We start from the raw sequence: 27,929 nt of genomic DNA on the forward strand, positions 1-27,929 counted from the left end.
CTGTCCCCAGCCCCCGTTCTCTGCCCCAGGAACATCACCCTCAAGCCCCAACAGAGAACGGGCAGGGGGCTCGCCTCGGGGCAGTGCCGATGCCGGGGAGGCCCCTGCAGGGAGGGAAGCTGGTGCTGCTCGCTGCAGGGGGCTGGGAGGGGCGTCCTTCATGACCGGTCGGGGGGCACACTGGCCTTCTCTGATTGGTCCTGATCGGAAGCTGCAGTTGCTGACCACTGAGCTGAGCGCCGGGCTGGGCCCGCAGAGGCTGTGGGTCCCTCTCTCTTCCGTCTCTTGCCCTCCACGCAGCCCTTTCTAGGAGTCACGCGACCAGCATCGCCCCTCCCTACTCCTCAGGAGGGAAGCCCCGCCACACTGCAGGGCCCTCCTTGCTCGTGTCCGTGACCGAGGTGGCCGAGGCACGTGGGGAGGCTCTGCAGCCCAGGTGGGTGGCTGCCCCCCACCTCCCACTCCCGCTGGCTACTCCTGCATCCTCAGCTGTGGGGCAGTGGGTTCCGGAGCCTGCCCGGACCCCCGCTTGGGCACGCCTGGCACTGACTCCTCTGAGCCTGACTCCCGTGGCCTGAGAACCACCCAAGGGGGCGCGTGGGGAATGGAAGGTGTCAGGGGCCATACACGGGGCACAGCCTCTTTGGGGCAGAGCACAGCGAGGGGCCCTGGGCAGTGTGGAGAGCGGGCAGTAGGAGGGAGGGAGCCGGCCCAAGCCTGGAGCAGTGATGTCGCCGTGGCCTCAGAGGGATGGAGTGGCTGAGGTTTGGACGTGAGGTCTCAGGAGGCGGGCCTGAGCAGCAGGGTGGATGGTGGTGCCCCAGAACCGTGTCCTGGGCCATCAGATCGGGGGGGCCCACGGATGCCCCAGGGACGGTGGGCCCCGGTGAGCCTGCATGGGCGGGGGCCAGGGAATGCAGCGGCGTGCCTGTGAACGCCTGGTTATTACAAGAGAAGGCGTGCACAGAAGCCCCCCAAAACTCAGGAGGGTGGACTTCCAGCAGGGACCCCTGCACCCAGAGCCTGGACCAGGGGAGTGAGGACCCTGACTCACCACACTTGCTGCTTCCTTCTCTAAATTTCCAAACTGGTAGTGGACCCGGCGTGTCACGCAGCCTCGGTCTGTGTGCGCTGGTTCCTGTGGCCTTGGGCCGGACGGTAGCAAGGGGGGAGAGCAGGGTCCAGAAAGGGTGGGGGGCTTGAAGACGGGGCAGCCTCCTGGTGGGGACACTTCAGGTCAACTTTTCTCCTCCAGTGATTTGCAGAACACTCTCAAAAGCCGGTTCTTGGATCACTGAGAGCACAGTGAAGAGGGCCACAGGTGCAGGTAGAGCCTCTGAGCACAGCCAGCGGGTGGACAGAATGACCCTCCCCTCCCAGGGGCTGGGACACGGGAGTGCTGTCCGCCTCAAGCAAATTCCTCCCCCAGGGTGGCTGAGCACTCCTTGTGGGCAGGGTGGGAGGGGCCACACGTATGCAGCAGAGCTCACCAGATGGGGTTGGGGGACCAGAGGCCAAATGTCCTCAAGAGGGACTCCGCCCTCTCCCACGTGGTCTCCATCTCCCAAATGTCCCTCCAGCCCCCACGCAGCCCTGTCCGAGGTCCTCCGTCTCAGGGGGCACCACTGCCCGAACACAGTGACATGTGTCTACCACTGGTGCCCACACCACATCAATTCTTGTAAACAGCCACGTGTGCTTGAAAACAAAACGTGTATTTTCTCTTGGCTGAGTGGATTTCGCATTTATTGGATCAAGTTCTTAGCTGTGCTGTTGGACATTTTGTTATTTGTGTTTGTTTTTTGTTCAGCTTGACCCATCGGTTTCTGAGAGAGATGACTTACAATCTCCCTCTTGGATGGTGAATTGGTTTGACATCTCTTAAATAAAATACTTTAAAATTTATTATGGGGCTTCCTAGGTGGCACAGTGGTTGAGAATCTGCCTGCCAGTGCGGGGAACACGGGTTCGATCTCTGCTCCAGGAAGATCCCACATGCCTCAGAGCAACTAGGCCTGTGCGCCACAACTATTGAGCCTGTGCTTTAGAGCCCTTGAGCCACAACTATTGAGCCCATGTGCCGCAACTACTGAAACCCACGCGCCTAGAGCCCGTGCTCCACAACAGGAGAAGCCAAGGCAATGAGGAGCCTGCGCACCACAACGAAGAGTAGCCCCCTGCTCTCTGCAACTAAAGAAAGCCCACGCACAGCAATGAAGACCCAACACAGCCAATAAATAAATACATAAAAATTACTGAGCCTGCACATTGCCGTTGCAACTACTGAAGCCTGCGTGCCTAGAACCCGTGCTCCGCAACAAGAGAAGCCAATGCAATGAGAAGCCCCTGCAATGAGAAGCCCGTGCACCACAGGGAAGAGTAGCCCCTCCTTGCCGCAACTAGAGAAAGCCCGCACACAGCAAAAAATAAAAATAAAAAATAAAATAAAATATTCTTTAAAAAAAACCCCCAAACAGTGATCAGCGCTTCATCTCATCACCCATTACGGCACGGTGGGAGTGGTTAGCTGGCTGCGCAGGCTGGGGGTCTCTGCGGTGGAGCTGGGGGTGCATCTCACTCAGTGTCTCCCCACAGAGCCAGTGGCCCGGCAGGGCCAAGAGGACACACACGCCCCCGTATCTGCCGGTTACACAGCTGGCCCTTCCCGTGCCCAGGCAGCTCTGCAGTCTAGGACGTGAGGCTGGTCGAGGTCACAGAGAGGAACGGTGGGCGGTGCCCAGCACAGGCCAAACATCTTTGGTGCGTTTTAAGGGGGTGGATATAACCTCAGAGCCTCCCCAGGTAAAGAGGGCAGGGCCCCTCCCACCCAGGCTGGCTGGTGTCATTGGGGAAAGGGCTCTGTTTTTCCGGGTTTCTCTTCCCACAAACCCTCAGCCCCTTTAACAAACTGCCCAGGTCACCTTCTCTCTATCCTCTGGGGACCCCAGGCAGGCCAAGTTGGAATTCTGCTCAGAGACACAGGGGCTCTCCCACTGTGGACCAGTGGTGGGGTTGCAGGGAGACCGCTGTGGTCTGAGGGCGGCCCTGGGGTGGGGGATGGAGTGGGGCGGTGGGGGGGCGTAACGGCACTTCCACGCTCAGAGGTGTGAGTCACCCGGGGGCAGAATCACCCAGGGGAGCCTAGCGCTCTGTGGACCCGGGTCCGGAGCAGGCTCCAGCCACCCCTGTTTATGGAGATCCACCCGGCCGGGGGTTGTGCCTCTGTGCCCTCCTGGAGGTGGAGTCGAGTTTTCACGTTGGAGCAGGTCTCTGACGCAGGGCTGACGCTCCATTTCCTTTTTTTTTGGCTGAGTCAGGTCTTCGTTGCGGCACGCGGGCTCTTCGTCGCAGGGTGCAGGTTTTCTCTTCTCTCACTGTGGCGCGCGGGCTCCCGAGCCTGCCTTCTGCAGGTCCGGAAGGTCTGTCGTGTCTTCCTGGAGACCCCACCTGCCCACCACCCTCAAGCGGCCAGGACGGCAAAGGAGAGCCTTCTGCCGCTGCCTTGGGCGGGCCCTCTCAGTGGGATCCCACGTGCCTTCCGTGGTCACTGCCGGCCACCTCCCAGCCCCCCACACCCGACTGAGCAGGGGTCATGGAGGCTGGCGCAGCCACGCACAGGTACCTGTCTTAGCTTCTGCTGGGCGAGGAGCAGGCCAGGCTGCACCTGGTGCGCAAACTTGGGAGAAAGGAGGTAGGGTCCGCGATCCCACCCTCCCTGCTGAGCTATAGTGCTGGGACATTCGGCGATAGGGAGCATCTCGGGGGTGGGAAGGGTCCTGGAGCGGCATGAACCTGGTGTCCCTGGGAAGGTCTGAGGTCAGGAAGGGAGTCCTGTCAGGGCTGCTCTTTGGCCTTTGGCTGTCCCTGACCACCTGGGTGCCATCTGTGGGGCTCGCTTAATTTTCTTTTAAAAAAATAAACCAAAATCCAGTGTCTTTTACTGGAACGGGGTCCTCAGCCCACACTCAAGGCAAGGAGGCCTCCCTGGAAGAGAGGGCTTTTTCTCTGCCACCACTGCCCCATCTAACTCAGACCCACAGCCCTGTGTCCTTCAGGGGCTGGCGCCCAGGCAGGGGAACCAGCTGACAAGACCCCTGCGGGGGTGCGGGGCTGTGATGGAGGTGCCCCAGGTGGCTGTCATGGCCTCCACCCTGAGCTCTGCAGCCCCCGTACTCCCTCAGGCCTGCTCCCAGGTCAGGGCCTTTGGGACAACCTGCCCTGGTGTGCACTGGTTTACGGGGTCGAGGACCTTCACCTGCCCCTCAGGGTGCCCTAGTGTCCTGCCTTCTGTGGAAACCTCTGCCCTCGTCCCCAGCCCTTCCCGAGGCAGCTCTGACCCTGGAAGGAGCTGTCAGTGCAGTTCCACTTCCCCGTGGCAGGGGTGGGGGGTGGCCTTGCTGCAGACCCTCCAGCGGGTGGGGAGCTGTGTGTGTGTGTGTCCAATTCTGGTGCTTTCTACAAATCTACATTCCAAGCTTTGTCATTTTTCTTGGACACTTTCTTATATGGTTGAATATTACTTTTATTATAAAGACCATTCTGAATGCCCTTCTCACTTGTGTTTTTTGAGATCTGACTGAGGGGCAAACTGGGGGTCCCTGGACCCTTGGCAACGCACCCCCCTCCGGGCCCACGTGCCGCTCCGCAGAAGGCGCGGCAGGCCCTGGCTCTCCAGGCGCCAGCGCGGTGTCAGGGCAGGCGGGAAGGTCGCGAGAGGGAGAGAGAGCCTGCGGAAGAGGAGTCCCCAGGGCCGCGCCTTCTCTGTGCAGCGGCGCCGGAGCCCGGTGAGCCCTGCTGCGAAGGGCACCTCTCTGCTAGAGCAGCCACCAAGGCGTGGGAAGTTCCAGTGTCTCGTGAAAAGGCGCCTGAACAGAGGAGGAGCAGGCGTCCCGCGGCAGGAAGCCAGGCCCCCATCAACCTGGAGTCAGGGGTGGCTTCCGGGAGGAAGAGCCGTTGAAGCCCCGAGGGCGCGGCGCAGGAAGCGGGGCTGGACCGCGGCCTGGCAGCTGCGCGCGGAGCGGGCGGGGGCGGGGCCGGAGGGCGGGGCCGCGGGCGGGGGCGGCGCCGGGCGGGGCGGGGCCTCGTTGCAGGGACCGCCAAGCTTTCAAGGCTCCTGCGCGATTTGAAGCCCGCGGCCGGCCGTGTGTGCAAGGCAGCGAACAAGTCCAGATGAGAGACAGGCCGGCGAGGCACAATGCCGCGGGCACGATGGGGCGGGGCGGGGGGCAGGGCGGACGCGGACCTGTGCCCCGGCCTCCAGGGCCGCACCGGGACCCCTGGGCACCTTGGGAGGACTCCATCTACAGACCATGGGGGGAGCCCCCCAACAGCCACACGATGCCAGAGACTGCGTGACAGTCCGGCTGGCCCCCCGGCAGGCATGCAGTGCACTGGGCTGCTGGAGAGGCTGGGAGGGGAGCCCCAGGCTGAAACCACCGCAGTCCTGCAGAGGGCACTCCATAGCTGGGTGGGTGGTGCTGGGCCTGACCCCGTGGAGTCCCCTCCCTCTCTCCCCAGACTGCTTCTCAGTGGGGGAGGGGCTCTGTTCCTGACCCCCTTGCCCTGGCCACACCTTCTCTTCTCAGGGGCCTGCTGTTCTCGTGACCACCATGGTGTGCGTGGTGGTGGACGGAAAGCTGGTTAGCAGTGTACTGAGGGTGCTCTGGGCCTTTCCCCGCGGACGGTCCTCCTTGGCTGTATCCCAGGGTACACCGTGCTGTCCCTTCTGGACCTGAACAGGGCCAAGCTGCTGGAGCAGGTAGACACCGACGTCCCCATCCCCTTCAGGACGTGGACAAGTGGACGTGTGCACGGGGGAGCGAGTCAGCTGCTGGCCGAGCTGGGGGTCACGCGCCCACACCGGCGGGCAAGGACAGACTCTCTAGGTTGCCCACGTGGGGCTGGACACGATGGGCTGCAGGGAGGGCCGCCCTGGCCTGGATCTGGGGGGTACCCTGCTAGACTGCCTTGCTAGGACCCCGGGATGGGGGTGCTGATGAACTTCAGCTTCTTTCGGGGAGAATACAATTCTTTTATTTTTATTTAAAAAATCGAATAAAATGTCCTCTTGGCCTCAGGCCCTCTGGCTTCAGTGAAGCTGGGGGCGATGGTACTGGGGCCGTGACTGCCCCCAGGGGGGTCGGGACGGGACTCGGGTGTATTGCCCTCCCTTGGGGAATCCCAGCGTAAGAGGCAGGAAAGATGGCCAGAGCCTGTGCCCAGGTCACACGGCCGGTTACTGTGATTGGGGGGGGGGGTGGGTATAGGGATGTGAGAGGGGCTGGGGCTGAGGTGACAGGGCCTTGGAGCAGCCCTTGTCGCTGGCGGTGGCAGCCACGGGCCAGGGCTGGGGCTTGTTGCTGCAGGGGTCAGTGCCCTGGAAAGGCCAGCCTGCGACTCGCCTGAGAAAAGGAAGCAGGAGCTGGGGGGCCTGGGACTCATGGGTGGGCTGGGCTGAGTCAGGAAAAACACTCACGTGGCCGCCGCCTTGAAAATGTAAGTAGGTTTGTTCTTTAATTGTGTGTGTGTGTTTATACGCCTCTTTATTAGTGGATAAATACTAGAAAATCATCTCTCAGAAGCTGTGGTCAGGGGCGGGCCGAGCTTGCCCAACCTACCGGGGGCAGGCCCTCCGGGGGGCCCTGGCCTGGTCTGTAGGGTGAGGCTATCCCGCCAGGGCTCGTACACCAGCGTGTAGCTCTCCACCCTCTTGACAGTGAACTTGTAGAAGCGGTTGGGCAGCAGGTTGCGGATGCTGAAGGTGCAGGCGGCCACGGGGATGATGCCGCTCTGCATGCACTCCTGCTGTGTCCGTGGGTCCAGCAGCTGGTAACGCAGCTCAAACTGCTCTGGCAGGGCCGGCTGGATGGTGACAAACCAGCGCAGGCTGACCCAGTCCTGGTGGGCCACCGACTCCTTGCGGTCGAACATGACGGGCATCTTGGTGCTCAGCATGAGCCGGATGTGGGGGATCTTGGTGGCGCCGATGTCAGACACCAGGCGGTGCTTGATGTGCAGGCGCCCCGGCACCATCATGGCCAGGAAGCTGTCCATGACGGCTGCCAGGTCCGCCAGCCGCTGCTCCACAAGCCCCCAGCCCGCCAGGAAAGGCCGCGGGTCCGGCGACTCGAGCAGGGCGTCCAGCTCGGAGCGGCCGTGGTCCAGCTGCTCCAGCAGGTCCCTGAGCAGCAGGAGCTGGATCTTGGTCTGGGCGGCGCCCAGCTTCTTCATGCGCTGGAACTTCCAGGGGTCGATGAGCTGGAACATGGTCGTGGGATGCACCAGCGGATTCTGGTCACCCAGGGCCAGGTGCTTGGGGAGGATCTCGATGTAGTAGGAGCACTTCTTGAGGAGCTCCACGCGGGCGTGGTGGCGCTTGAGCAGGTGGGGGCTCAGGTCTGAGGTCAGGAACTCGCGCAGAGCGTTGCGGCGCTCCGAGTAGGTCCACCAAGCCTCGGGCTCCAGCAGCTGCCCATCCTCAGCCTCGTCGGCCTCCTCCTGGTCCAGGAAGGACTGGGGACTGTCCATCTTCATTTTGTCCAGGCCCAGGCCTGTCACCTGGAAGTTCATGGTCTGGGAGCAGGGGACGGAGGGCGGGGCGTGAGGGGAACGGTCAGACTGGCCTCTGCTGCCCACCCGGGGGCTCACTTGGGGCAGTGTTAGTGTGGGGGTGACTTTAGGCCCACTGGCCCTTATGCTGGGCCCGCTGGCCTCCTGGGGGGAGTGGGGAGGAGTCGGTGGGGGGGTGCTCGTCTCTCTGGAAAGAGGCTGCTTGCAGGGCCGGGTGGGCAGACTGCAGATCTGGATAAAAGCGGACACTGCAGGGCCGACACTCTACTGATGGTCACTCGTGATGACACAGGACAGGGCTGAGACGGGGACTCTGGGCCACGATGGCCCGTGCAGAAAGCCCGGCCACTGCCCAGCTGTGCGGCCGCGTCTGGGATGGGGTCATGCTGCTCGCCTGGAGCTGCTGACGGGATTCAGCGTGATCCTGTCCGAGCAGCACCAGACCCCAGCTGGGGACACCACTGTCCTGCAGACCCTCCACGCCCCCGCGAGGCAGGGTGGCTGCCAGCCTCAGCTCTGAAGAGTAATCATGCCAGTTCCTGGTTACTGGGGCCTCAGGACCTCCGTGAGCTCATTGAGTCCATGAGAAAAGCCCCTGAATGGTCACCCTCCCTCACAGATGGGGTGCCTGAGGCTAGAACACTTCGTAGCTTGCTCTCAATCCAGGCTTTGAGCCCAGCCATGGACCCCAGAGCCTGAGTCTCCTGCACCCCTCCCCCACCCAGGTTCCGAGCTCTCAGTGTCTGTGGGAGGGGCCAGTGCACCCCCCAGCTGGGCATGCCTGTGCTCCCAGGCTGGCAGGCCCTGACCACAAGGCCGGGGCTCCTTGGAGAAGGGGCCCGCATCCTTGGCTCCTGTCCCAGGCCCCAGGCACCCCCAAGGGCAGTGAGACAGACCCAGTGGCTTCTCTGGGAGATCTGAGGTTGTCCCAGCAGCTCAGGGGTTGGATGAATTACACACAGGAGCTTAGAGGCTGAGTGAGGTCGGGACCCAAGTCGGTCTCCCCAAATGCCAGACCTTGACCTTCCTGGGACAGAGGCGGCAGAGCCCAGCCCTGGACCCTACAGAGGCAGTATCTGGTCTGAGGTGCAGCAGAGACCAAGACCCAGGACTCCTGGGCTAAGTCCTGCGCTGGCCGGAGGCTGGGGAGGGGGCAGCTTGAAGCTGCCTCTGGAGGGAACTCTAGCCCCAGATCAGGCTGCAGGTCAGAGGGGTTTCCAAAAGCCCAACGTCTCTCAGTTGGAAAAGCGCAGAGGGGCTGCTGGCTGCACCCTCCTCAGCCTCCGGAACCCGGCTACACTCCCCCGGCCGCAAGGCCGCTTGCCCGCCGCGCCCCGCCCCGCCCCTAGCTCCGCCCCCCGCTCGTCCCCCGCCCCCAGCCCGCCTCCCCGCGCGCCCACTTGCCCTGCCTCCGGGAGCGGGAGCGGGCGGAGCAGCGCGGCCGACTGCGTGCAGAGCGGGCCGGGGGCGCCCAGCCTCGCGCCCCGGCGTCCCGCGGGGTGCCATGGGGACCGCGGGCCTTTGTGACGCCCCGCCCCCCGGGAGTGGGGGCGGGGTGGGTGGAGCCCAGGGCGTGGGGGTCGGGCCGCCCGGACCCCAGGTTCCGCGGGAAGACCGCGCGGGGCTCGCTCCCGCGCCCCAAGACCGCGACTGAAAGAGCCGTCGCGTCTTCAAGCCCCGGGCCCGCGCCCAGGTCTCTGCTCGGAAAGACCTTCCAGAGGCTTCGCTCCCTTCCCTGGGAACCGGGGCGTCACGCCCCAGCCCCGACCCGAAGCCTCCTCAAGCCAAGGGACGCCCCTTGCCTCCCCCTCCCTGCGGGTCAGCACAGGGAGTCTGTCCCTGAGCTCCCCTCCCAGCCTGTCCCTTGGCAGACCTCCCCCCACGGCACCCCCACCCGTCCGGGTGACCTCACTCTTAGGAGGAGGCTTTGCCGGGCTAAGCGCCCATCCGCCTGTCCTCGGGTCCAGGCCTGGGAGGCAGAGGGTGGGTTCCCTGCGCGCTCATCCTGTAAGTGGTGGCTGTTATGCTGATCTTCAGGGGTCTGAAAGACAAGAGTTGGGTTATTCGGAAAGGGGTGCTGTCTGAAGGTTAGGGGGAGGCTGGAACCTGGAGAAGTGGGGAGGGAATGAAAAGCACTGAGAGGAAGACGCCCCCAGCCCTGCGGCCCACCCACAGAGAGGGGGTGGGCGCAGAGCAGGCTCCCCTCCTCCTCTGGGTCAGGCATGTCGGGGACCTCTGCCATCTCTGGCCCCATCTGTTTTTCTTCCCCCTCCCCCCGCCTTCTTTCTCCTAGTTCTCTTTTTTCAGCTAATTTTTTAAAATTAAACTTTCAATTTTGAGATAATTGTAGATTCGACTGCAGTTATAAGAAATAACACCGAGATCCCAAGTACCTTTTGCCCCTTTCCCCCAAGGGGAACAAACGCCTAGCGGAGCTGTCCTACAGGATCACACCACGAGGGTGACTTTGGCAGTCAAGACGCAGAGGCCTCCTTCCCCACAGGGACCTCTCCGCGTCGCCTTCTGCAGCCCACGAGACCCCATGCACCACGGCCCCACCCACCGAGACCCCGCCCCACGGCCCCGCCCCGCCGCCGGTTTTGGGAAACCCTCTCCCAGGCCCCGCCCCGACGACCGTCCTGCGGCCGCTCTCGCCCCGGCCGCCCGCTGCTCAGAGCGCTTGGGGACCAGAGCGGCCCGCGAGGCACAGCAGAGACGGAGAAGAGCAGCGGCCGTCGTGTGGCCGGGGCTGGAGGGCCATCCTTGCGCTGGTCTGAGCTCCTCAGGGAGCGGGCGGGGCCTCCGCAGCGACTGTCATCCCTCACCCCGTCTCATCCCAACCCCAGGGCTGGCCGTCTCGCCGCCCCTCCAGTGACTCCCGGTCGGGGTCCCCGAGCCCCGCCGCTGCGCCCCCTCGGTCCCCTGCAGGGCCTGGCGCGCCGCGGGGCATGGAGCCCTTCCTCAGGAAGCGGCCCACCTTCCTGTCCTCTTTCTGGGACAAGATCTGGTCGGCGGGCGCGCCGCGGTTCCCGGACTCGGACACGCGCGCCGACGCGGAGCCGGAACCCGCGGCAGTGGAGCCCCCACCGCGGAGCCCTGCGGCCCCCCGGCCCCCGCGCAGCTCTGCAGGGTGCTGTCTGCCGTCGCGGCGCGGAGCGCGGAGGAGCTGAGCGTCAGCTGCGGGGAGAGGCTCCACGCCCTCAGGGAGGAGGGCGGCTGCATCCTCGCACGGAGGCTCTCTGACCGGCCCAGCACCCGGGTGGTGCCCATCACCGGCCTGGCCAAGGCCGCCCTGGGACGCTCTGGGACCAACCGGAAGTACCACCGGCTCCGGGGAGTCGGGAAGAAGCCAGGATCGAGTCTGGGGACGGCGGTCCAGCGTCACTCCTCCAGGCCCCGCCACACCGCCCTGAGGAAGCGCACGGTGTGGTGCAGGCATGGTGCGCCTGGGCACCTGATTCCACCCGGAGGGAAGGTGGCAGTGGCTCTGGCAGGAGTGGCCGGTGGCGGCGTGAGGCGGCCACGGGCCGTAGGCGCGGGCCGCGCTAGCCAGGCCCCCCTGCTCGCACACAGGGACTCAGCCCTGGCATCGAGCAATCTTTGCTCCGTGCTCATTGCTTGGAGGGCAGGGGGCTGGGAACTGGGATGCGGTTCCGAGGGAGACGGTGAGGACAGGGGTGAGCAGAGAGGCCATCGTGCTGTGATGGGCTGAGGTGGAGACCCGGGGGCGGAGGAGGCGATGAGCTGGGTCGGACGGATGTCTTCACCTGCCCCCCTCACCTGTCCGCCTTCAGCAGGGCCCCTCCCTCCTGCTCTGGGGCCTTTGGGGTTGCTCCCGGAGAGGCTCGTCTGGGGGGCGGATACAGGTGGATACAGCCCACCCGGTCCGCTGAGCGCCCAAGGCCCCTAGGGCCGGGGCGGTGCACAGGCGGGCGTGGCCGGCACAGACGCCCGGCTGTGTGCGTGCCAGCTGGGGTCACGGGGGAAGCAGAGGTTGGGCACTTCTCCAGAGGAGGAGCCCTCTCGGCCCAGGCTCAGGGTCTGCAGCACAGGGTAGCCTTGTGGGACAGCTGGGTGCCGGCGCCGAGCAGGGCCCCATCACGTGGCCATGGACACGGTGCGTGGGCCTCAAGCGCTTGATCCAAACCCTGGTGTGGCCCTCACCTGTCGTTCTGCTGACTGACTGTTCATCGTAATCCCTGACTTCTGGGGGGGTGGGGGGTGGGGGATCCAGCTGGAGAACCCTCAGGGCAAAGACGCCTCTTCCCAGCCCCAGCACCACAGAGGAGATGGGCCGGCTGAGAGCAGGCGAGAAGCTGCTGGGTGAACGGGGCCAGCAGAGCTGGGCTCAGCTGCCCAGACCTGGCCCTGCAGCGGGGCCCAGACCAGCAGCAGGTCTCAGCTTCACGCCCGCATCCTGGGGGATTTGCCTCTGGGAACGCCTGAATCACAGGAAGGTGCCTTCGGAGGGGACTCCAGGTCCCCACCCCACGCCCAGCCATTCTGATGCGGAGGGGGTCTAGGGTTCCTCCAGGTGGAGGACAGACCCCGAGAGCAGCTCCTGGAGCCAGCTGGCATGGTCCTGGGGGAGGGGAGGCGCTGCTGGGAGGGAGAGCGGATGACCGTCTGTCTGGGCTGGAGATGAAAGGGCTGCCGCACGCACGGCGGCTTCGGGCCCGGACACCCAGCGGCCTCTCCTCCGGCCAGTGGGCAGGGAGACCCTCAACCCCCACAGCGAGGCCTCTTTGCTCACCCGCTGTTAGGGCTCCCAGCTGTATCTGGCCCACTGCCCCACACCCCGGGACAGACCCCCGAGAACGTAGAGAAAGTCGGGGTGTGCACAGGGGCTCAGCCCCGACCCCCGGGCCCTGATGTGGGTCCAGGGGAGGGGCGGGGGTGGGAAGCCCTGCTGTCCTGGCCGGGTCCCCTGTAGCCCCTTCCCTCGTGACAGGCTCCCCTGGCTGGAGGGTCCCAGACGGCAGGGCCTGGCCGCTGGAGGCCCTTGGTGGCCGGAGCCCGGCAGCTGCACAGGGCGTTCCTCCGCCCGGATGGGCGTGTCCCCAGCCTGCCGTCCGGCCAGGTCTTGTCTCGGGGGACCCCTGTCACAGGTCTTTGATGCTTCCCCGCGTGTCTGCTGATTTTACCTCCTAATTTTACCTCCAGGCCTCTGCGCCTCCGCCACCACCACCCCACCCCTCCCCGCCTCCAGCCTCAGCCCAGCCCCACGGCCGACGCTGGCCGTGTTGGTCCCCAGCCCCCCTCCCGGTACCCCCCCCCGGGGTGGGCACAGGCGTCTGTGCCAGGGTAGGCCTGTCCCTGCCCCTGATCTGCCAGGTCCCACCCTCACCCCAGTGGCACCTGCCCGCCCAGCTTTATCTACCTGGCCTCCTCTCTGGGGGCGCCCCCACCTGTATCCAGTCCCCAACGATTCCAGAGGCTGGGCCCTGGGGGCTGGGGCGGGCGCCGACCCCGGACTGGGTCCCCAGTGTCGGGCACCTGGCGTTCCTTCTCCCTGCCACTTGCCCAGAGTGGGCATCTGGGGCCTGACCCATGGGGGTAGGGGTCGCTCAGGGCTGGGCCGGTGTGGGGACCGCTATGCCTGCCCTTTGCAGCTGGTACTTCAGTGGCATCAGCTGAACTCAGGCCCAGCAGCTGCTCCGGTCCCCCCACAGCGCGCCGGGGCCTTCCTCGTGTGGCCCAGCGAGAGCAGCCACGGGGACTACTCACTGTCAGGTACCGGGTGCCCTTGACCTTGGGATAGTTGCTTCCCGGGCAGAGCCAGCTCCCAACCTACCTCGGGCCCGACGGTGTGGGTCACGTGGTTGAGCTGGCAGGAGGGTCAGGGCAGGCTGTAGCTGAGACGTGGTCTCCATCTCTGTGCCCTCCCAGTCCGGGCCCGGGCCACCGTCCACCACTACTGCATCTGCCTGGCGGCCGACGGCAGCCTCTACCTGCAGAAGGACCGGCGCTTCCCCAGCCTGGAGGAGCTGCTGGCCTATCACAAGGCCCACTGGAAGCTGATCCAGAACCCCCTGCTGCAGCCCCACGTGCCCCAGGTGGGCCCACCCCCACCCCCCGCCTGCCAGGCTGCCCCTTGCCAGGCCTGAGACACTGCCCAGCGCGTGTCCAGCTGCCCAGCCCGACCCTCGGTCCTGCCAGGGGCCTGATGAAGCCTGGGAGTGCCAGGTGCCCCAGTGATGCCTCCAGGCTCTGGTTGGGGCCCTGCCCTGGGGTCGGGTCTGCTCTCACAGGTGTTATACTTCTACGGGGTTGACTGGGGTGGGGGGAAGATGAGGCCTATAGGATGCCCTCCCACCAAGCCCAGCTCTGCCGTAGAGCAGCCAGGAGGGCAGGGGCACGTCCGGGAAGGTGCCTGGGGAAGGTGCCCTCAGCAGCCCCAGGCCAGCCTGGAGGCCGTGGGAGGAGATGCCGTGGTATCTGCGACTGTCTCAGGTGAGCAGTCCTGCCGGGGGCTGGGCAGCCGTCTGGTTCCTCTGGTCTCTTAGTGACAGTCCGGACAGGGGCAGTAATAAGCGTCTGCGGACAGATGCCTGCTGCCTGCAAAGGTGCCATTAGGGGGCTTCCCTGGTGGCGCAGTGATTGAGAATCTGCCTGCCAAGGCAGGGGACACGGGTTCGATCCCTGCCCCAGGAAGATCCCACATGCCGCGGAGCAACTAAGTCCGTGCGCCACAACTACTGAGCCTGCGCTCTAGAGCCCGTGAGCCACAACTATTGAGCCCATGTACTGCAACTCCTGAAGCCCATGCGCCTAGAGCCCGTGCTCCACAACAAGAGAAGCCACGGCAATGAGGAGCCCATGCACCACAATGAAGAGTAGCTCCCCTCTCTGCAACTAAAAAGAAAGCCCACACACGGCAAAGAAGACCCAACACAGCCAATAAAATAAATAAATAAGTAAATTAAAAAAAAATGCCATTAGGTCTGGAAGAAATTAGGGCCAGGCCCCCGGAGGCCAGCACCTGGGCCCCCGGCCTGGCCGGGGCAGAGTCGAGCACGTGTTGGGGCCCCAGGAGCGGCTGCCCAGTCTCCCTGGGGAGCCACAGGCAGAGGTCCTGGGTGCCCCCCACCCCTGCAGAAGGCCCCTGAGCAGGACAAGCGGGAGCGGCCCCACTCTGAGTTCACCCTGAGGAGGAAGCTGGGCGAAGGCTGCTTCGGGGAGGTGCGCGAAGGCCTGTGGCCGGGCTCCGTGCCCGTGGCGGTCAAGGTCATCAGACCAGGTGCGTGGGGCCCCTGGAGCCCAGGGCAGCGCTGGTGGGCCGCAGGTGGAGGGGCGGGTCCCGGAGCGCTGCCCTGTCCCACGGCCGACGTGAAGCTCGCCGCCCTGGCCCCGGAAATTCAGACGCGCCAGCGTCTGCGGCCCGCACGCCTCAGCCGGCTGCACGCAGCGGGCTCCGTGGGCGCGCCCGTGTCCCTCGTCCCCGAGCGCCTGCGTCAGGGCATCCTGCAGGCCTCCATGGGCAGCCAGCGTCGCGGCGGCCACGCCTCCTGGCCGGTGGGGACGGGGACACTGCCCCTCCTCACGTACACGGGCCTTTGACGGGGCTCCCGGCCTCTTTACTGGACACCAGTCGTCGCGCGCGAGGTCAGGCCGGGTCCGGGCACGGCAGCCTCTGGGTCGCCAGCTGTGTACCAGGTCAGCGTGGACGCAGCCCGGCCCGTCTCTGGCCCTGGCTGGGGACCCGGCTGGGCCGCCACAGAGCAGCCTGCCCGGGGTGGGGGGGCAGCACCGCGCCCCCTGCAGCCTTGGCCCGCGCTGCCGTCGTCACCCGTCGTGGAGCGGAGGGCACTGCGGCGCGTGGGCAGGCACCAGGGCGGGCGCCTCCCCCGACGGTCGGCCCCACCCGCGGGCCCCGCAGGCCAGGCCCCGAGCCCGCCCTCCTGCCCGGTGGCCGGGGGCGTGCGCGGCCCGGAGGAGCGGCCCAGCGTGCGCCGGGACCCGGCTGCCGGGACCGGGCTCGTGGTAGCGACGACCTGGCCTGCAAGGTGGCCAACGCTGGCCTGGCCCGGCTGCTCAAGGTCAGTGTGGGCTGTGGCTGTGGGCCTCTGGGTGGCCGGGGGGCTCTTGGAGAGGACACCCCTCCACCCAGTGCGCCGCTTGTCTCCCCTTGCTCAGGACGACGCCTACTCCCTGCGCAGCGGCTCGAAGATCCCCGTCAAGTGGACAGTGCCCGAGGCGTGTGTTCACTGAAGTCGGATGTCTGGTCCTTTGGGGTCGTGCTCTGTGAGGTGTTTACGTACGGCCGGTGTCCCTGTGAAGGTGCTTGCCGTCCACACACCAGGGGGTGCCTGACGCCCAGAACGGCTGCCAGCCGCGGAGCCTCTGGCTGCGGGCCCCACGCCCTGACACGCGCTGACACGTACTGCTCGTGCGCACGAGGCGGACACACACAGACACCCGCTCAGACGGGGAGGGGCTGGCATGCTCTGCTCGATGACCGGTGTTCCTGGTGAGGGAGGATCTCCCAGAGAAGGCCGGACGGAGCCCGGGATCGCTCTGGCCTCAGGGAGACGCTGGACGGAGATGCCTCCTGCCCGTGCCTGCTGCCCCGAGTCGGGAGCCAGGCATGGGCTTCCCAGTTTTTTCTGAAGGCCCCCCGTGGCCTCGTGGAAGCGGCCGGTGCTGGGGCTCGGGCAGGCACGGGGTACTGGCCCCGTGTGCACAGGCTGGGCGTGGACGCGACCTCCCGGGGCCTCGGCCCCCTAACCGGAACAGGCGCTGGAGCTGACGGCTCAGCCCACCAGCAGGCGGATCGTGGCCGAGGAAGGGCTGGCCCCCACGTGGCCCAGGTCCCCACCCCAGGGCATCTTGGTGCCCAGATCTGGGGACCCAGAGGAGCGTGACCCCTGAGCTATGGGCCGGGACCTGCGGAGGCTGCAGAAGCCACACGAAGAGCCCCCTTTCCCATCCCCCTGTGGCTGGGGCGGGGGCCGGGGGGGTCAGGCCACAGGAAGGTCAGACAGGTGGTTGGGTGACACTCCAGGGCGGTTGGTTCTCTGGGGTGTCAGGGAGGCAGAGTGCCTCAGGCCTGGGGTCCTGGGAGCGGGCCAGGCTGTGGGGGGGAGGGGGCGTGGATGCCATGGCGTGTGGGCACCCGGGTGACAACCCACTCTCCTGGGAAAGGAAGCAGGTGGTTCCCAGGGCGCGACTACTCCCATGGGGCTGGTTTCAAGCCGTGTCACGGCGTCACCACACGTGGAGCCGGTGGGACATGCGCTGTGGGCTCCTCAGTGCCCTGTGGGCTCTGTTCCCACTGGATGGACGGTGGAGGGTGGGCACCGGGCAGGTGAGGTCTGACTTCAGGGTTCCCCGGCCTGAGAGCCCCAGGCTGGCAGCTGTGCCTCAGGCGCCTGTGGGGACAGGAGGGGCGGAGGCATGCGGAGGCCAGCAGGTCCTCCCACGACCACAGGTCCCACCCAAGGGTGGCACTGGGTGGGGGAGCTGGGACCCTCGGGTGCAGGTAAGTGACCCCCCCGACCAGGGGCTGCTCAGAGGCTCAGAGAACAGTCTACGCAGGGTTGGAGAAATTAGGGGAGGCTTCCCAGTGGGGAGGCTGGCTGGTGGCACTTGGGCAGAGGCAGCCCAGAGGGAGGAGGTGGGAACAGGCCACTTCAGGGCCGCAGGCCTCCTGGTGGAGGTCAGAGCCGTGGACACCGTCCCCCTGACCCAGGCAGGCGGGGCTGGGGAGGTGGCAGTCACAATGAGCCGTGGGGGGCCCTGGGCAGCTGGGCCCCAGCTCTGCCTTGACTTGCAGCCCCGACCCCCTTCATCCTGTCCTGGGAGGGCTGAGGGGCCCGGGTTGAGGGCTGGAGCTGGGCTCCTCCAGTTCCGGGCGGTTCCCAGACCAAGCAGCAGTGTAGGGCTCGAGGCTCCGGCCACGGTGAAGGGCTCATCCTCTTTGTTTCCTGGGGGCCGGGATGCTTGGGGAGCGGTGCTGGCAGGCACCCTGGGAGGGGAGGAACGTGCTGGGCGGGGTGACCGGGGAGGCAGGCATGCGTGGGGTCACCGGCACGTAGCCGGGGCCTGTCCTCAGCACAAGCTGGGCAGGTTTGGTGCTGGTGCCCGGGGAAGAGCTCAGCTCGGCCTCGGTCCCTCCCACTTCCTGGTGTGGCGCGGGAAGAAGCCGGCACGTCTGGCCGAGGCCCCTGGACGGGGCTCACGGGTGAGTTCTGGCCAGCGGTAAGGGGCAGGGCCTTGGAGCCCAGCAGACGCCGAGCAGCTCCCGCCCAGCGTCTGTCCCTCCCCTCCGGGCCTTGCCCTCCTGGGTCGGAGCCCAGCGGCCTGCCCTGTCTGCTCCTGGACTTGCTAAACCCCCGTCCTTGGTCTCCCAGGGAGGCGGTGGTGGCGCAGTCTCCCTCAGGACGAGGCGGAGCGCTGGGGTTGGCGCCTGGCTTCCCTGGTTGGCACTCCCACAGCCCTCCCGCTTCCAGCGGGGGCGGAAGTCGCCGGGCCTCGGGGGCACTCCCTCGGGGGTGGGCAGGGAGGCCTGGTCCGGCTCAGGCCCAGCAGCCCCGGGAGGTTTGGGGAGGACGTGCCTTGCCCGCCGCGCTCCCGCCGCGCACCCCCGTCTCATGGGTGACCACTCTCCTCCCGGCACTGAGGTCCAGCCATGTGGCCGGGGGCACCTGAGTGGCTGCCTGCTGGTCAGGTTGCCCACAGTGGGCCCAGGGTGAGGGAAGACAGGTGGCCCTCGGGGCGGAGCCCAGGTGCTTGGGAAGGCCTGGGAGGGGCCGGCCCTGGCGGCACAGGTGTGGCCAGCCCGGCTGCCTTGTCACGGGGAACTGGGCTGAGGCTCAGTGGGGCGGGGATGGCCCGTCAGGCTCAGCCCTACCCACATGCTGTTCCCAGCTGGACCGGAGAAGGCGGCGAGGCCAGGAGGCCCCGTTGTGCTGCTGCGCCGGCCATGGGGTCCCCAGGCCAGGCTCCCCTGGGCCCCAAGTATGTGGGCCTCTGGGACTTCATGGCCCGGACAGCTGAGGAGCTGAGCTTCCGGGCTGGGGACCTCTTCCACGTGGCCAGAAAGGAGGAGGAGTGGTGGTGGGCCGTGCTGCTGGACGGGGCGGGCAGGTCCCTGGCCGAGGGCTACGTGCCCCACAACTACCTGGCCGAGAAGGAGACGGTGGAGTCGGAGCCGTGAGTGTCCCCGTGACCCTCGGGGTCACTCCAAGGCGCCCCCGACCCTCGGCCCTGCAGCCCCTCCTGAGCTCGGGGCAGGGCGGCGGTTGGGACAGAGCTCTATGCCGCCGTGGCTGGGCTCTGGATGCGGGCAGGGGCCCTGGGCTGCCAAGGAGGGGGCACCCGTGGCTCTGCGTCCCTGCCCCAGCGGGGCTGGGCCTGCCATCCTGGCCTTGGGATCCCTGGCGGGGCTTCTGCTGTGTGACGTCCGGGATGCGGGCCGCGGAGGCTCTGGCCCCTCCCTGGGCCCCTCCACGGTCACTTCACGGCGCCAGAACCCAGGGAAGGGCAGCCGGCTGACGTGAGGCTGAGGCAGAGCTTGGGCCTTTTAGGGAGTAAAGCTTCACTCGCCTTCCAAACACCCGAAACCAGACTGGTGGCCTAGTCAGAGGGAGTGGGCAGGCCATTGCGACAGGCCTGCCTGGGGCACGGGCCACAGATGAGCTCCTTGTACCAGCACGGCTGCCTGTCTACGGCAAGGAAGATTCTGGAGGCAGCTGCGGGCTTGAGGGGCTGCCCAGGAAGCCTGGGCCCACAGGCACAGCCGGGCACGGGTGTGTCCACGTGACCCAGGGTGGCTCTCTGCGCTCTGGGCGGGGAAGGTCCAGACGAGGGGCTCCCATGGCCGCCTGCGCGCCGGCACAGCCCCAATGCAGTGCCTGCTGTCTGTGCGCCAGGGTGGACACGAGCAGGGTGCCTGCTCCTAGAGGGAGACACTCAAGCACCATGCAGGCAGGACGGTCTCAGGCAGGGCCCCCGACAGCGGTGATGCAGGGGCCGGCTCGGCCCGTGTGAAGGCCCTGAGGCCCTGGGAACCCAGCGCACTAGAGAAGCAGAAGGAGAGGGGGCCAGGGGCGGGGGGGAAGCAAATGGGAGAGATTCCAGGGATGCTGGGTGGCTGGCGGGGGGCTGTGGACCCCATGGGGCTCCGTGCTGGGCAGTGGCCTTCTGTGCAGGGACCCACTTTCCAATGGGGCCTGAGGGAGTCAGGGGTGCCCCTCAGAGCCCAGGGCCCAGCCACCCTGGCGCCGGGAGCTGGGGTGTGAGAGCGTGCGTGGGTGCGCATGCGTGCCCAGGTCCCATGGCGCTGGAGCACAGCGGGTCTGTGGCCCGGCTGCAGAAGGTGGCCGTGGAGCCACAGAGTGATGCGGTCCAAGGGCGTGGCTGCAGAGCCACCTCCAAGCTTGGGGGGTTGCTACACCCACAGGATGGGAAGGAGGCCTCTATCTACACGCCTCTGTGGGACGGGGACAAACCCGGGCAGGCCAGCGGGAAGGGCCTCCTCCACTCCTGGGTCACCAGGGTCTGTCCTAGTGTCTAGAGCTGACCACGTGGGACATGTGGGGTCAGTGATGGGCACAGAAGGGTCCTCTGGGCTGGCGAGCATCAGAGCGCCGCTGTGGGGCGGGGGCGGGGGCGACAGGAGGCAGAGGGTCAGGTGGGGGCTGGGACTCAGGGTGGGGGCACAGGTGGGGGTCTTCAAGGCACAGGGAACCCCCGCCCCGCAGGTGGTTCTTCGGCAGAATCTCTCGCTCGGAAGCCCTGCACCGACTGCAGGCGGCGGGCAGTGAACCGGGGGCCTTCCTGATCCGGGTCAGCGAGAAGCCGGGTGCCGACTACGTCCTCTCGGGTACCCGCTCCACCCCCACCCCACCCATCCCCGCTCTGCAGCCCCACCTGGGCCTGACTTTGGGGCTCCCGGCCCCTCAACCCTTCGTGCACGCAGAGCCCGGCCCCTCCGGCCGGCGCCTCTGCCACGCTGCGACGTCCAGGCCCTGCTCCGGGAGCTCTGTCCCCGGTCCAGCCGGGATCTCCTCTCCCCGTTGGGGGCGGCAGGCCCCCTCAGCGCCTGTTCACCAGCGCCCCCTCCACCCAGTGCGGGACCAGCAGACCGTGCGCCACTACAAGATCTGGCGGCGGGACGGCCGGTTGCACCTCAACGAGGCCGTGTCCTTCTCCGGCCTGCCCGAGCTCGTGGAGCACCACAAGGCCCAGAGCCTGTCCCACGGCCTGCGGCTGACCTTGCCCTGCCGGAAGGTAGGCCCCCTGTCCCCCTACAGGACACAACCCCCCCAGACTGGCCGGGGGACCTGCGGGGACCCTCAGCCCGGGGACTCTGGCTGCCTGGGAGCTGTGGTTGTACAGAGCCCGGCATGGCAGGAGGATGGGCAGGGGACATGCCCTCCTTTGCCCAGGCACTCTCACCCCTGGCCCAGCGAGAGGTCAGCTGTGCCCCTGCCACGTCCTGAGTCTCTCTGGGCCGGTGGGAGCCCGGGCCCTGTGCCCCGGCCTGCAGCTGGACAGGCCCAGAGCAGGTGTGGGGGGTGGCGTCTCTGTGCAGGACACAGCAGGGATCAGCCAGGCTGGGGGCAGCTCCTGGGAGCGCCCGGTCACGTGCCGGACACTGGGAGCCTCCCAAGCAGGACGTGGCCCTCATGTGAGGATAGAGCAGGGGCTGACTTCCCGAGGACGGGCGCCCCCGCCCTGTGTCCCTGCAGCACGAGCTGGAGCCCCTGCCCCACTGCGATGACTGGGAGAGGCCACGAGAGGAATTCACGCTCTGTAGGAAGCTGGGCTCTGGCTACTTCGGGGAGGTCTTCGAAGGGCTGTGGAAGGACCAGGTCCGAGTGGCCATCAAGGTGATTGCCCGAGGTGAGCAGGCCCCCAGCCAGGGACTTCTAGGCTCGCTCACAGGGGTGGGGCAGCCTGCCAGCCCTGGGCCCCGATGCCCCGCCAACCACTCGCTGCCCTAAGCTGGACCACGTGTGGCACCTACCACAGTGTTCGGGTGGCTTTCTCCTTTCATGCGGTTACCTGAATGCATTTATCTTGAGGCAATTTAAAACTCTTAATGTAAATGGAAGAAAATCTGTTAAAACAAGTAGATCACTAGAAATCTGAAATCATCTAAAATCTTCTTAGGTCCCACCAGAGGTTGGGATCACCCACCTCAGAAACCAGGAGCCCGGGGTGCAAGCGAGCACACTTGGGGGGGTGCTCTGGCTCCACATCTGGCTTGGGCAGGCGTAGGCCACGTGGGGGTGTCTGTGGTGCCCGGGCCGTGGGGAGAGCAGATGGTGGGCGCAGTGGACCCCTCGTGCGGACAGCGGGGACCAGGCTGTGTCTGCCCTGGCATCCTGGCTTGGGAGCTGGCGTGGCAGGGAGGGGGCCCACACTTCCTGAGCTGCGGCTGCGTGCGGTGGGTGGACGGGGATGGGGCCCCAGCTGCTCTGAGGGCCGCACCCAGCGAGGCCGCCCGCCCCCACAGCCGACCTCCTGCACCAGCACACGTTCCAGTCGGAGATCCGGGCCATGAAGAGGCTGCGGCACAAGCACGTCCTGGCGCTGTACGCCGTGGCGTCCGTGGGGGACCCCGTGTACATTGTCACCGAGCTCATGCCCAAGGGGAGCCTGCTGGAGCTGCTACGGGGTGAGCGGAGCAGGGGCCAGGATGACACGTGTCCGCTGGAGGGAACGGGAAACGTGCACAGAAAGAAACAGACCCCCCCCCCACCCCTTTACCATGCACAGGACAGTCTGGGATTCTGGATGCTGTCAGCCCTTTCCTGTTTAAGAAAGGATTTAAAATATCATGTGATAAGTGTAGCATCCGTTCACTGTAGGAATTTGACAAAATACAGACGAGAACGAAGACAAGAAAAGCCACTCATGGTTCCTGTGTAGACCATGGTGACCCGAGGCCATTTTCTTTATTTTTTAATTTTTTTAATTTTTAAAAATTTTTTATTAATGTTTGATACAGACAAACTAAGAGGCCATTTTCATCCAATGCTGGGCGTGGCCTGCCCACCCCTCCCGCTGCTGGAGCGCACGGGCCTGGTTCTTACTGCTGTTCTCTCTTCCTAGAAGGTGCTGTGCCGCCTTCTGGTGTGTGGCCGTGTAGCGTGTGTACACACGCACATGCTTGCACACACACACTCACACACATAGCTCACTGACGCACAGACCTCATTATCTGTAACAAGCCCCGTTACTTCATTTAACACTCAAACTGGACAATCACAGCCAAGTTGTGGAGGTGCCTTCATGTGAAGATGCAGCCTGATTTCAGAGATGCTGAAATGGGAAGAACCGTGCACTGCAGGATAAATGACACCCGGCGCGCCTGTGTGTGTATCGGGGAGCAGATTTTAACATAGCAACATTTGGGGCACTTCTCACTTGATTGTCGCAAGCAGTTTCCCGTACCGTCGAATGTGCGTCAGAAACGAAACCCTGACGGTCTGTGCCATGTCCATTCAGTTGCGTAAATAACGCTGTGATGAGCATCTCTGTACGTATGTCTCTGAGATCCTGTCGCTTCAGTGTGGATTCCCAGAAGGAAATTCCAAAGGCTATGTAAAGACCGTGTGAGCTCTTGATACATAATCGTCCTCCGCGAGGGCTGCAGGGGGTCCACGGGTCTAATTTAAAATCCGGCCATCTGCCCTTTGCCCCGGCCCCTCCCCTGAGCGCAGGAGTCCGGGGCGAGGACTTGCCCCTGGCTGGCGCCGCTCACCCTGGCCTCTCCTGGCCTCTGCAGACTCCGATGAGAAAGCCCTGCCCATCTCGGAGCTGGTGGACGTCGCAGCACAGGTGGCCGAGGGCATGTGCTACCTGGAATCACAGAATTACATCCACCGGGACCTGGCTGCCAGGAACATCCTCGTGGGAGAAAACAACGTCTGCAAAGTTGGGGACTTTGGGCTGGCCAGACTCATCAAGGTAGGGCCGGGGAGGGCAGACAGCAGAGGGTGCTGGGTACGGGGCGGGGGTGGGGAGCTGGAGGCTCCCGCGGGCTTCACTCTAATGGGGTCAGGAGGCTCCCGGGAGGGCAGTGCAGGCACCTGGACAAGTCCAGGAGGGCAGCTGCACAGGGCAGCTTGGGCGCCCCGAGGCTGGGGGCAGGGAAGTCCCTGCTGAGCGGGCGGGCGGCACAGCAGGGCAGGGTGTGCAGGCAGCGGGGCGTAGGGAGGAGTGAGACCACCCCTCACTCGACCTCGGCCAGCGTCCTGCCTCTGCGCTCAGCCTGGCCCAGCAGGCAGGCGACACCAGCACCCCCGGACTCCCAGTCACTCACTGAGAAACTGAGGGGGTTCCTGCGGTCGTGATGCCCAGGGCTAAGTATCAGCCACCCATTGGCTCCCCGAGCGGACCCCCACCTCACACTGTTCAGCTGCTAACCCACAGCCCCTCCTGGGGTCTACTCGAAGCTCACGTTCGGAGAAACTCTGCCCCTTGTCCTGGGAAGCTCTCTGCTGGGTTTTGCGACTGTGGTCCTCTGGGGTGGGGCCTGTTGGCAGGGGAGGGGGTCTGCCTGCTCCGCTTGGGCAGCAGGGGTCCCGACTTGCCCACCACGCCCTGGGCTCCCTGAGCGTGTCCCCGCTGCAGGGGGCAAGGGTGCAGGAGGCCCCCAGGTCCGCCCCCAGCATGTGTCTGGTTGCAGGAGGACATCTACCTCTCCCATGACCACAACATCCCTTACAAATGGACTGCCCCCGAGGCGCTCTCCCGAGGGCATTACTCCATCAAGTCCGACATCTGGTCCTTCGGGGTCCTCCTCCACGAGATCTTCAGCAGGGGCCAGATGCCCTATCCAGGTACTGGGCGCCCAGTGTTGCTGACTGTGGGCAGGGCGGGAGGAGGCCGTCACCTGGACGTGGCCCCTGCACCATTCACTGAGTGCGTGGATGCCTTCCGGGGTCACCGCCCCGAGGGAGGGCATTAGAAGTGAGCACCAGGGATGCAAGGGCACGGGCACAGCCCAAGGCTTCCTGGGGGCGGGGGAGGGGGGAGGGCCCTGGCCTCCCCGTCTCCACAGCCCCTCTTGTCCTGCCCGCCGCAGGCATGTCCAACCATGAGGCCTTCCTGAGGGTGGAGGCAGGCTACCGCATGCCCTGCCCCCCAGAGTGCCCGCCCACCACACACACGCTGATGCTCTCGTGCTGGCACAGGGACCCTGAGCAGAGGCCCTGCTTCAAAGGGCTGTGGGAGAAGCTCTCCAGCCTCGCGCGGTACGACAACCCGCTCTGAGCCGATGGCTTCCCTGCCGCTGCCTGGAGGCCCGGCCATTCCTCATGGGGGGCCTAACGGACCTCAGGTGGCGGGAGTGGGCCACCCCCGATTTACTGAGGATTCGCTGAAGGTACTGACAGCTCCCAGAACCAGCCAGACACTCCCAGAAAGGGGCTGTGGCAGCCCTGGGCCCGCGGGTCCCCCCGTGCAGCCTGGGGCTGGGACTGCCCCTTCCCCGGACACCAGCTCCTGGAACGTGCCGGGCCCTCTACAGCCAACGCCTGCTCCGGAGCCCCCAGGATCCACGTCGTCCCTCCTTCCTAAGGGAGTGGACCTGTCCCCGGTCCTGACCCAAAGCCTACCCGCTGTGAGGACCAGGGCTGAGCCTCCCAGGCCATGCATGGTGGGGACCGAGGCCCTGGCTGCACTGCTTTTGCTCCCAGCCCCGCCTGAGCCCCGGACTCGAGGGCATGTGGACCCCTCGTCCTCTGTGGAGATGGGGGCACTGACGCCTGCTCCCCAGGGCCAGGTGCCGTCCCTGTCCCCCTGCCTCGGCAAACAGCTGCCACCAGGGGGCCTGGGGGCCTCGAATGGACCCTGGCCAAAAGGACTGGGTGGGGGGCACCCTTGAGCCGCGGCACTGTCTCCCGTCCTTGGCGCCACAGGGGAGCCTGCCCCCCAACCTGCAGCGTCTGGACACACGGGCAGCCTTTGGGGGCCACGCGTCCCAACTGCCTTGGGATGGACTCATGGGACTTAGAGCAGCGTGGGGACAGGGCGGCCAGAGGAGGATGGGTGCCTCCAGGGGCCCCCTGAGCCCTGCCCACTGACCAGCGGAGGCCACCGCTTTCAGCCCCGCCCTCAGACCAAGGCTCCGCCCACTCCCTCGCCGCACGGCCCCTCCCGAGCTCCAGGCCCCGGTCAGCCTCTGCCAGCCACTGAGGCATGTGGAAACCACCAGCCCACCCCCCACACCTGCCTGCCCCCAGGAGGCCAGCAGAGGATAAGACCACCCCCCCCAGCCCCCAAACACACACAGAGCTCCTGAGTCAGACTCTGTCTGGAGCTGGGCTGCCCCAGGAGGGAGCGCCTGCCAGAGCGTCCCACACCCCCTTCTCCTCAGCCTCAAAGTTTTCGGGGCCAGGGGGCCCCACCCAGAGTGTCTCCCAAGAGGCTAGAGGGAACAACACCCTTACCAGAAGGCACGTGGGAAAGCCTGGCGTGCGAGCTGCTCCACCCCAGTTTGGGGGTGGCCTCCTCAAGGGCCTTCGGAGGCACTGGGCCCTGCCACCTCAGGGCTCCGAACCCAAAGGCAGAGGCCCAGCCTCCTGCAGCAGCAGCGAGGGCCAGAGCAGGGTCACCTGGAAGACCCTGACCTCAGCGGCTGCCCTGGAAGCTTCTGGTTCAGCTCCTGGCTCCCCAAAACAGCAAGGCGCCTCACCCCTTCTCGGGTGCAAGGCTCCATGCTCACCGGAGCAGTCTGCCCACGCGAACCTGGCCCAGACCTCAACGGTGGCCCCCTAGGGAGGGGCCCCAGGGAGCAGGGCCAACTCCCCGTGGCCCAGGAAGTGAGGAAGTTGAGGGGTTGGCGACTTCTCCACGGTGGGGGCGGGGCGCACAGCTCACACCGCAGCGGGCTGCTTAGAGTTTATTTTCCACTTGGTTCAAGGCACAGAGGTATGGGGTGTCAGGAGAGCTCTCATGCGGCCTGGATAGTAAAGAGTGGAGTTCTCTCAATCTCCTTTTTGGTGTTTTGCTGTTTGGATATTAAAAAAACCCAACTGCTTCCGCGGGCTACAGCCTGTTCAGTCTTGGGGAGGGGAGGGGTGGGGGGGAGGGGCTCTGAGGAGCCCAGCGCCCTGGGAGGAAGCCTGCAGCTGGTGGTGGCCACTCAGGACCGGGGGCTGCAGCTGGTGCTGCCAGGCTGCTGCTTCCCGACGGCTTCCCGAGCTGGGTCACAGGTGATCCCGCCAGTGGAGGCCTGGGCGGATTCCGAGCTGCGGGGGGAGCGCGCGGTCAGAGGCTGCTCCCAGCTGCCCCCGCCCCACCCCCGGCCCCCAGGAAGGTGGACTCACCGCTCCGGGGACTCCAGCACTGTGGCCATGAACGGGAGAGGGGACTTCCCGAAAAAGAAGCCAGCCCACCAGTGTCCGGGGTCAGCTTTGGGGAGACCTGAGAGAAGCAAAGGGAGGTCAGGGTGCGGCTGCCCGCTCCCTGCAGCCAGTGCCGGGGGCCAGCGGGGTGGGCCGGCACTCACCTGGGGGGTGGGGGATGGCTTCCCCGGGGCCCTCGGCACGTCCGCAGGAGCTGCTGGTGGACGCGGAGCCCAGGCGGCCTGGGGAGAGCAGGCGGGTCAGCTCCGCGGCGCACTGAGCCCGCAGCCCTCCGGGCGCAGCGCCGGCCGCGCGGGCGGCACAGGGCCAGGGCCGGGGGCCCGCTGCCCACCCGGATACGGGAGCGCACACCACAAGCTGGGCGGGGGCGGCCGGGGGCCTCGCTTACGCCGGTAGTAGCCGTGGGTGGCCACGAGCGAGCCGCTGGAGGGGATGGCGGCCATGCTCCCGGCGCGGACCTGCGCACGCGGGGGCCGCGGAGCCGCTCCGGCCGCGCGGCCTCTCGAGAAGGGCCCTCCCCGCCCGGACCCCGGGGTCGGCCGCGCGGGCGCCCGGGAGGGGCGAGGCCGGGCTCGTCCGCCGAGTGCAGGCGGGGCTCCGGAACTCGCGGGCGCCGCTCCGCGCGGGCGGCCCCGGCCGGCCCCAGCCGGCCCCAGCCGGCCGCGCGGGACAACGGAGGCGCTTTGTGCGCGGGGCCGCCGGCCTGGGGCTCCGGGAAGCGGCCGCCGGCAGCGCCCGGTCGGGCCGCGCGACCCTGCCCGCGCCGCCCGGGCCCTCACCTAGGCGGCGACGCCCCGTGGGCCTCGGCGCGCGCTCACGGGCGGCGGGGAGGCGGGGCGCTCGGCTGCGGGGCCGCCCTGCTAAGGCGGCCTCGGACGGCCACTCCCCGCCCTGGGCGCGCGGGCGCGCACGCGCGGACTCGGCCCGGACATGGCGGCGCCGCCCCGCGCCCTGCGAGCCCCCGCCCCCGCCCCGGCCCCGCCCCAGGCCAGCCCCTGCGAGACCCCGGCCCGACCCGCCCCCGGCCGGCTCCAC

At 66.5% G+C, this 27,929-nt stretch overlaps 4 protein-coding genes and 1 pseudogene across 8 annotated transcripts; 3 read left to right on the forward strand and 2 right to left on the reverse strand.

Moving 5' to 3' along the window:
- Nucleotides 1-6,525: 6,525 nt before the first annotated feature.
- FNDC11 (fibronectin type III domain containing 11) lies at nt 6,526-10,117 on the reverse strand. 2 transcript variants are annotated; one of them, XM_057701672.1, is made up of 3 exons: nt 9,963-10,117; nt 9,482-9,610; nt 6,526-7,572 (listed from the first exon to the last, which is right to left on the reverse strand). In XM_057701672.1, exon 3 carries the CDS (start codon nt 7,567-7,569, stop codon nt 6,568-6,570), a length of 1,002 nt encoding a protein of 333 aa, XP_057557655.1. In that variant the 5' UTR covers nt 7,570-7,572; nt 9,482-9,610; nt 9,963-10,117; the 3' UTR covers nt 6,526-6,567. The 2 variants fall into 2 exon arrangements, 1 of the variants encoding a protein (XP_057557655.1); XR_009048374.1 differs by lacking the exon at nt 6,526-7,572 and adding an exon at nt 8,045-8,085.
- Nucleotides 10,118-10,312: 195 nt separating this feature from the next.
- On the forward strand, nt 10,313-15,129 carry LOC130833015 (tyrosine-protein kinase Srms-like; annotated as a pseudogene).
- Nucleotides 15,130-17,619: 2,490 nt separating this feature from the next.
- LOC130832812 (protein-tyrosine kinase 6-like) lies at nt 17,620-24,798 on the forward strand. Of its 4 annotated transcripts, none has more exons than XM_057701671.1 (8): nt 17,620-17,752; nt 18,439-18,723; nt 20,274-20,802; nt 21,264-21,417; nt 22,034-22,195; nt 23,309-23,490; nt 24,212-24,365; nt 24,611-24,798. In XM_057701671.1, the coding sequence occupies exons 2-8, from the start codon at nt 18,494-18,496 to the stop codon at nt 24,796-24,798; spliced, it is 1,599 nt and encodes a 532-aa protein (XP_057557654.1). In that variant the 5' UTR covers nt 17,620-17,752; nt 18,439-18,493. The 4 variants fall into 4 exon arrangements, with proteins under 4 accessions (XP_057557654.1, XP_057557652.1, XP_057557651.1 ...); XM_057701670.1 differs by lacking the exon at nt 17,620-17,752 and having other exon boundaries at nt 17,803-18,723; nt 20,274-20,395; nt 20,642-20,802; XM_057701668.1 differs by lacking the exon at nt 17,620-17,752 and having other exon boundaries at nt 17,797-18,723.
- Nucleotides 24,799-24,802: 4 nt separating this feature from the next.
- On the forward strand, nt 24,803-26,566 carry LOC130832815 (uncharacterized). Its single transcript, XM_057701673.1, has one exon. It carries the CDS (start codon nt 24,803-24,805, stop codon nt 25,409-25,411), a length of 609 nt encoding a protein of 202 aa, XP_057557656.1. The 3' UTR covers nt 25,412-26,566.
- On the reverse strand, nt 26,403-27,667 carry PPDPF (pancreatic progenitor cell differentiation and proliferation factor). Its single transcript, XM_057701674.1, has 4 exons — nt 27,283-27,667; nt 27,038-27,115; nt 26,856-26,952; nt 26,403-26,777 (listed from the first exon to the last, which is right to left on the reverse strand). Exons 1-4 carry the CDS (start codon nt 27,335-27,337, stop codon nt 26,672-26,674), a joined length of 336 nt encoding a protein of 111 aa, XP_057557657.1. The 5' UTR covers nt 27,338-27,667; the 3' UTR covers nt 26,403-26,671.
- Nucleotides 27,668-27,929: the final 262 nt, after the last annotated feature.

The sequence above is a fragment of the Hippopotamus amphibius genome, chromosome 12 (assembly GCF_030028045.1).
Source record: "Hippopotamus amphibius kiboko isolate mHipAmp2 chromosome 12, mHipAmp2.hap2, whole genome shotgun sequence".
NCBI classification, from domain to species: Eukaryota; Metazoa; Chordata; class Mammalia; order Artiodactyla; family Hippopotamidae; genus Hippopotamus; species Hippopotamus amphibius.

Coding starts and splice junctions, on each gene's coding strand:
- PPDPF (XM_057701674.1), bottom strand. CDS start 27,337: ATGGCCGCCATCCCCTCCAGCGGCTCGCTCGTGGCCACCCACGGCTAC. Junction 26,953..27,037: donor AGCCATCCCCCACCCCCCAG/GTGAGTGCCGGC, acceptor TGCTTCTCTCAG/GTCTCCCCAAAGCTGACCCC. Junction 26,778..26,855: donor GTGCTGGAGTCCCCGGAGCG/GTGAGTCCACCT, acceptor CTCCCCCCGCAG/CTCGGAATCCGCCCAGGCCT.
- LOC130832815 (XM_057701673.1), top strand. CDS start 24,803: ATGGCTTCCCTGCCGCTGCCTGGAGGCCCGGCCATTCCTCATGGGGGG.
- FNDC11 (XM_057701672.1), bottom strand. CDS start 7,569: ATGAACTTCCAGGTGACAGGCCTGGGCCTGGACAAAATGAAGATGGAC.
- LOC130832812 (XM_057701668.1), top strand. CDS start 18,200: ATGTGGCCGGGGGCACCTGAGTGGCTGCCTGCTGGTCAGGTTGCCCAC. Junction 23,491..24,211: donor GGCTGGCCAGACTCATCAAG/GTAGGGCCGGGG, acceptor GTCTGGTTGCAG/GAGGACATCTACCTCTCCCA. Junction 24,366..24,610: donor GGGCCAGATGCCCTATCCAG/GTACTGGGCGCC, acceptor TGCCCGCCGCAG/GCATGTCCAACCATGAGGCC.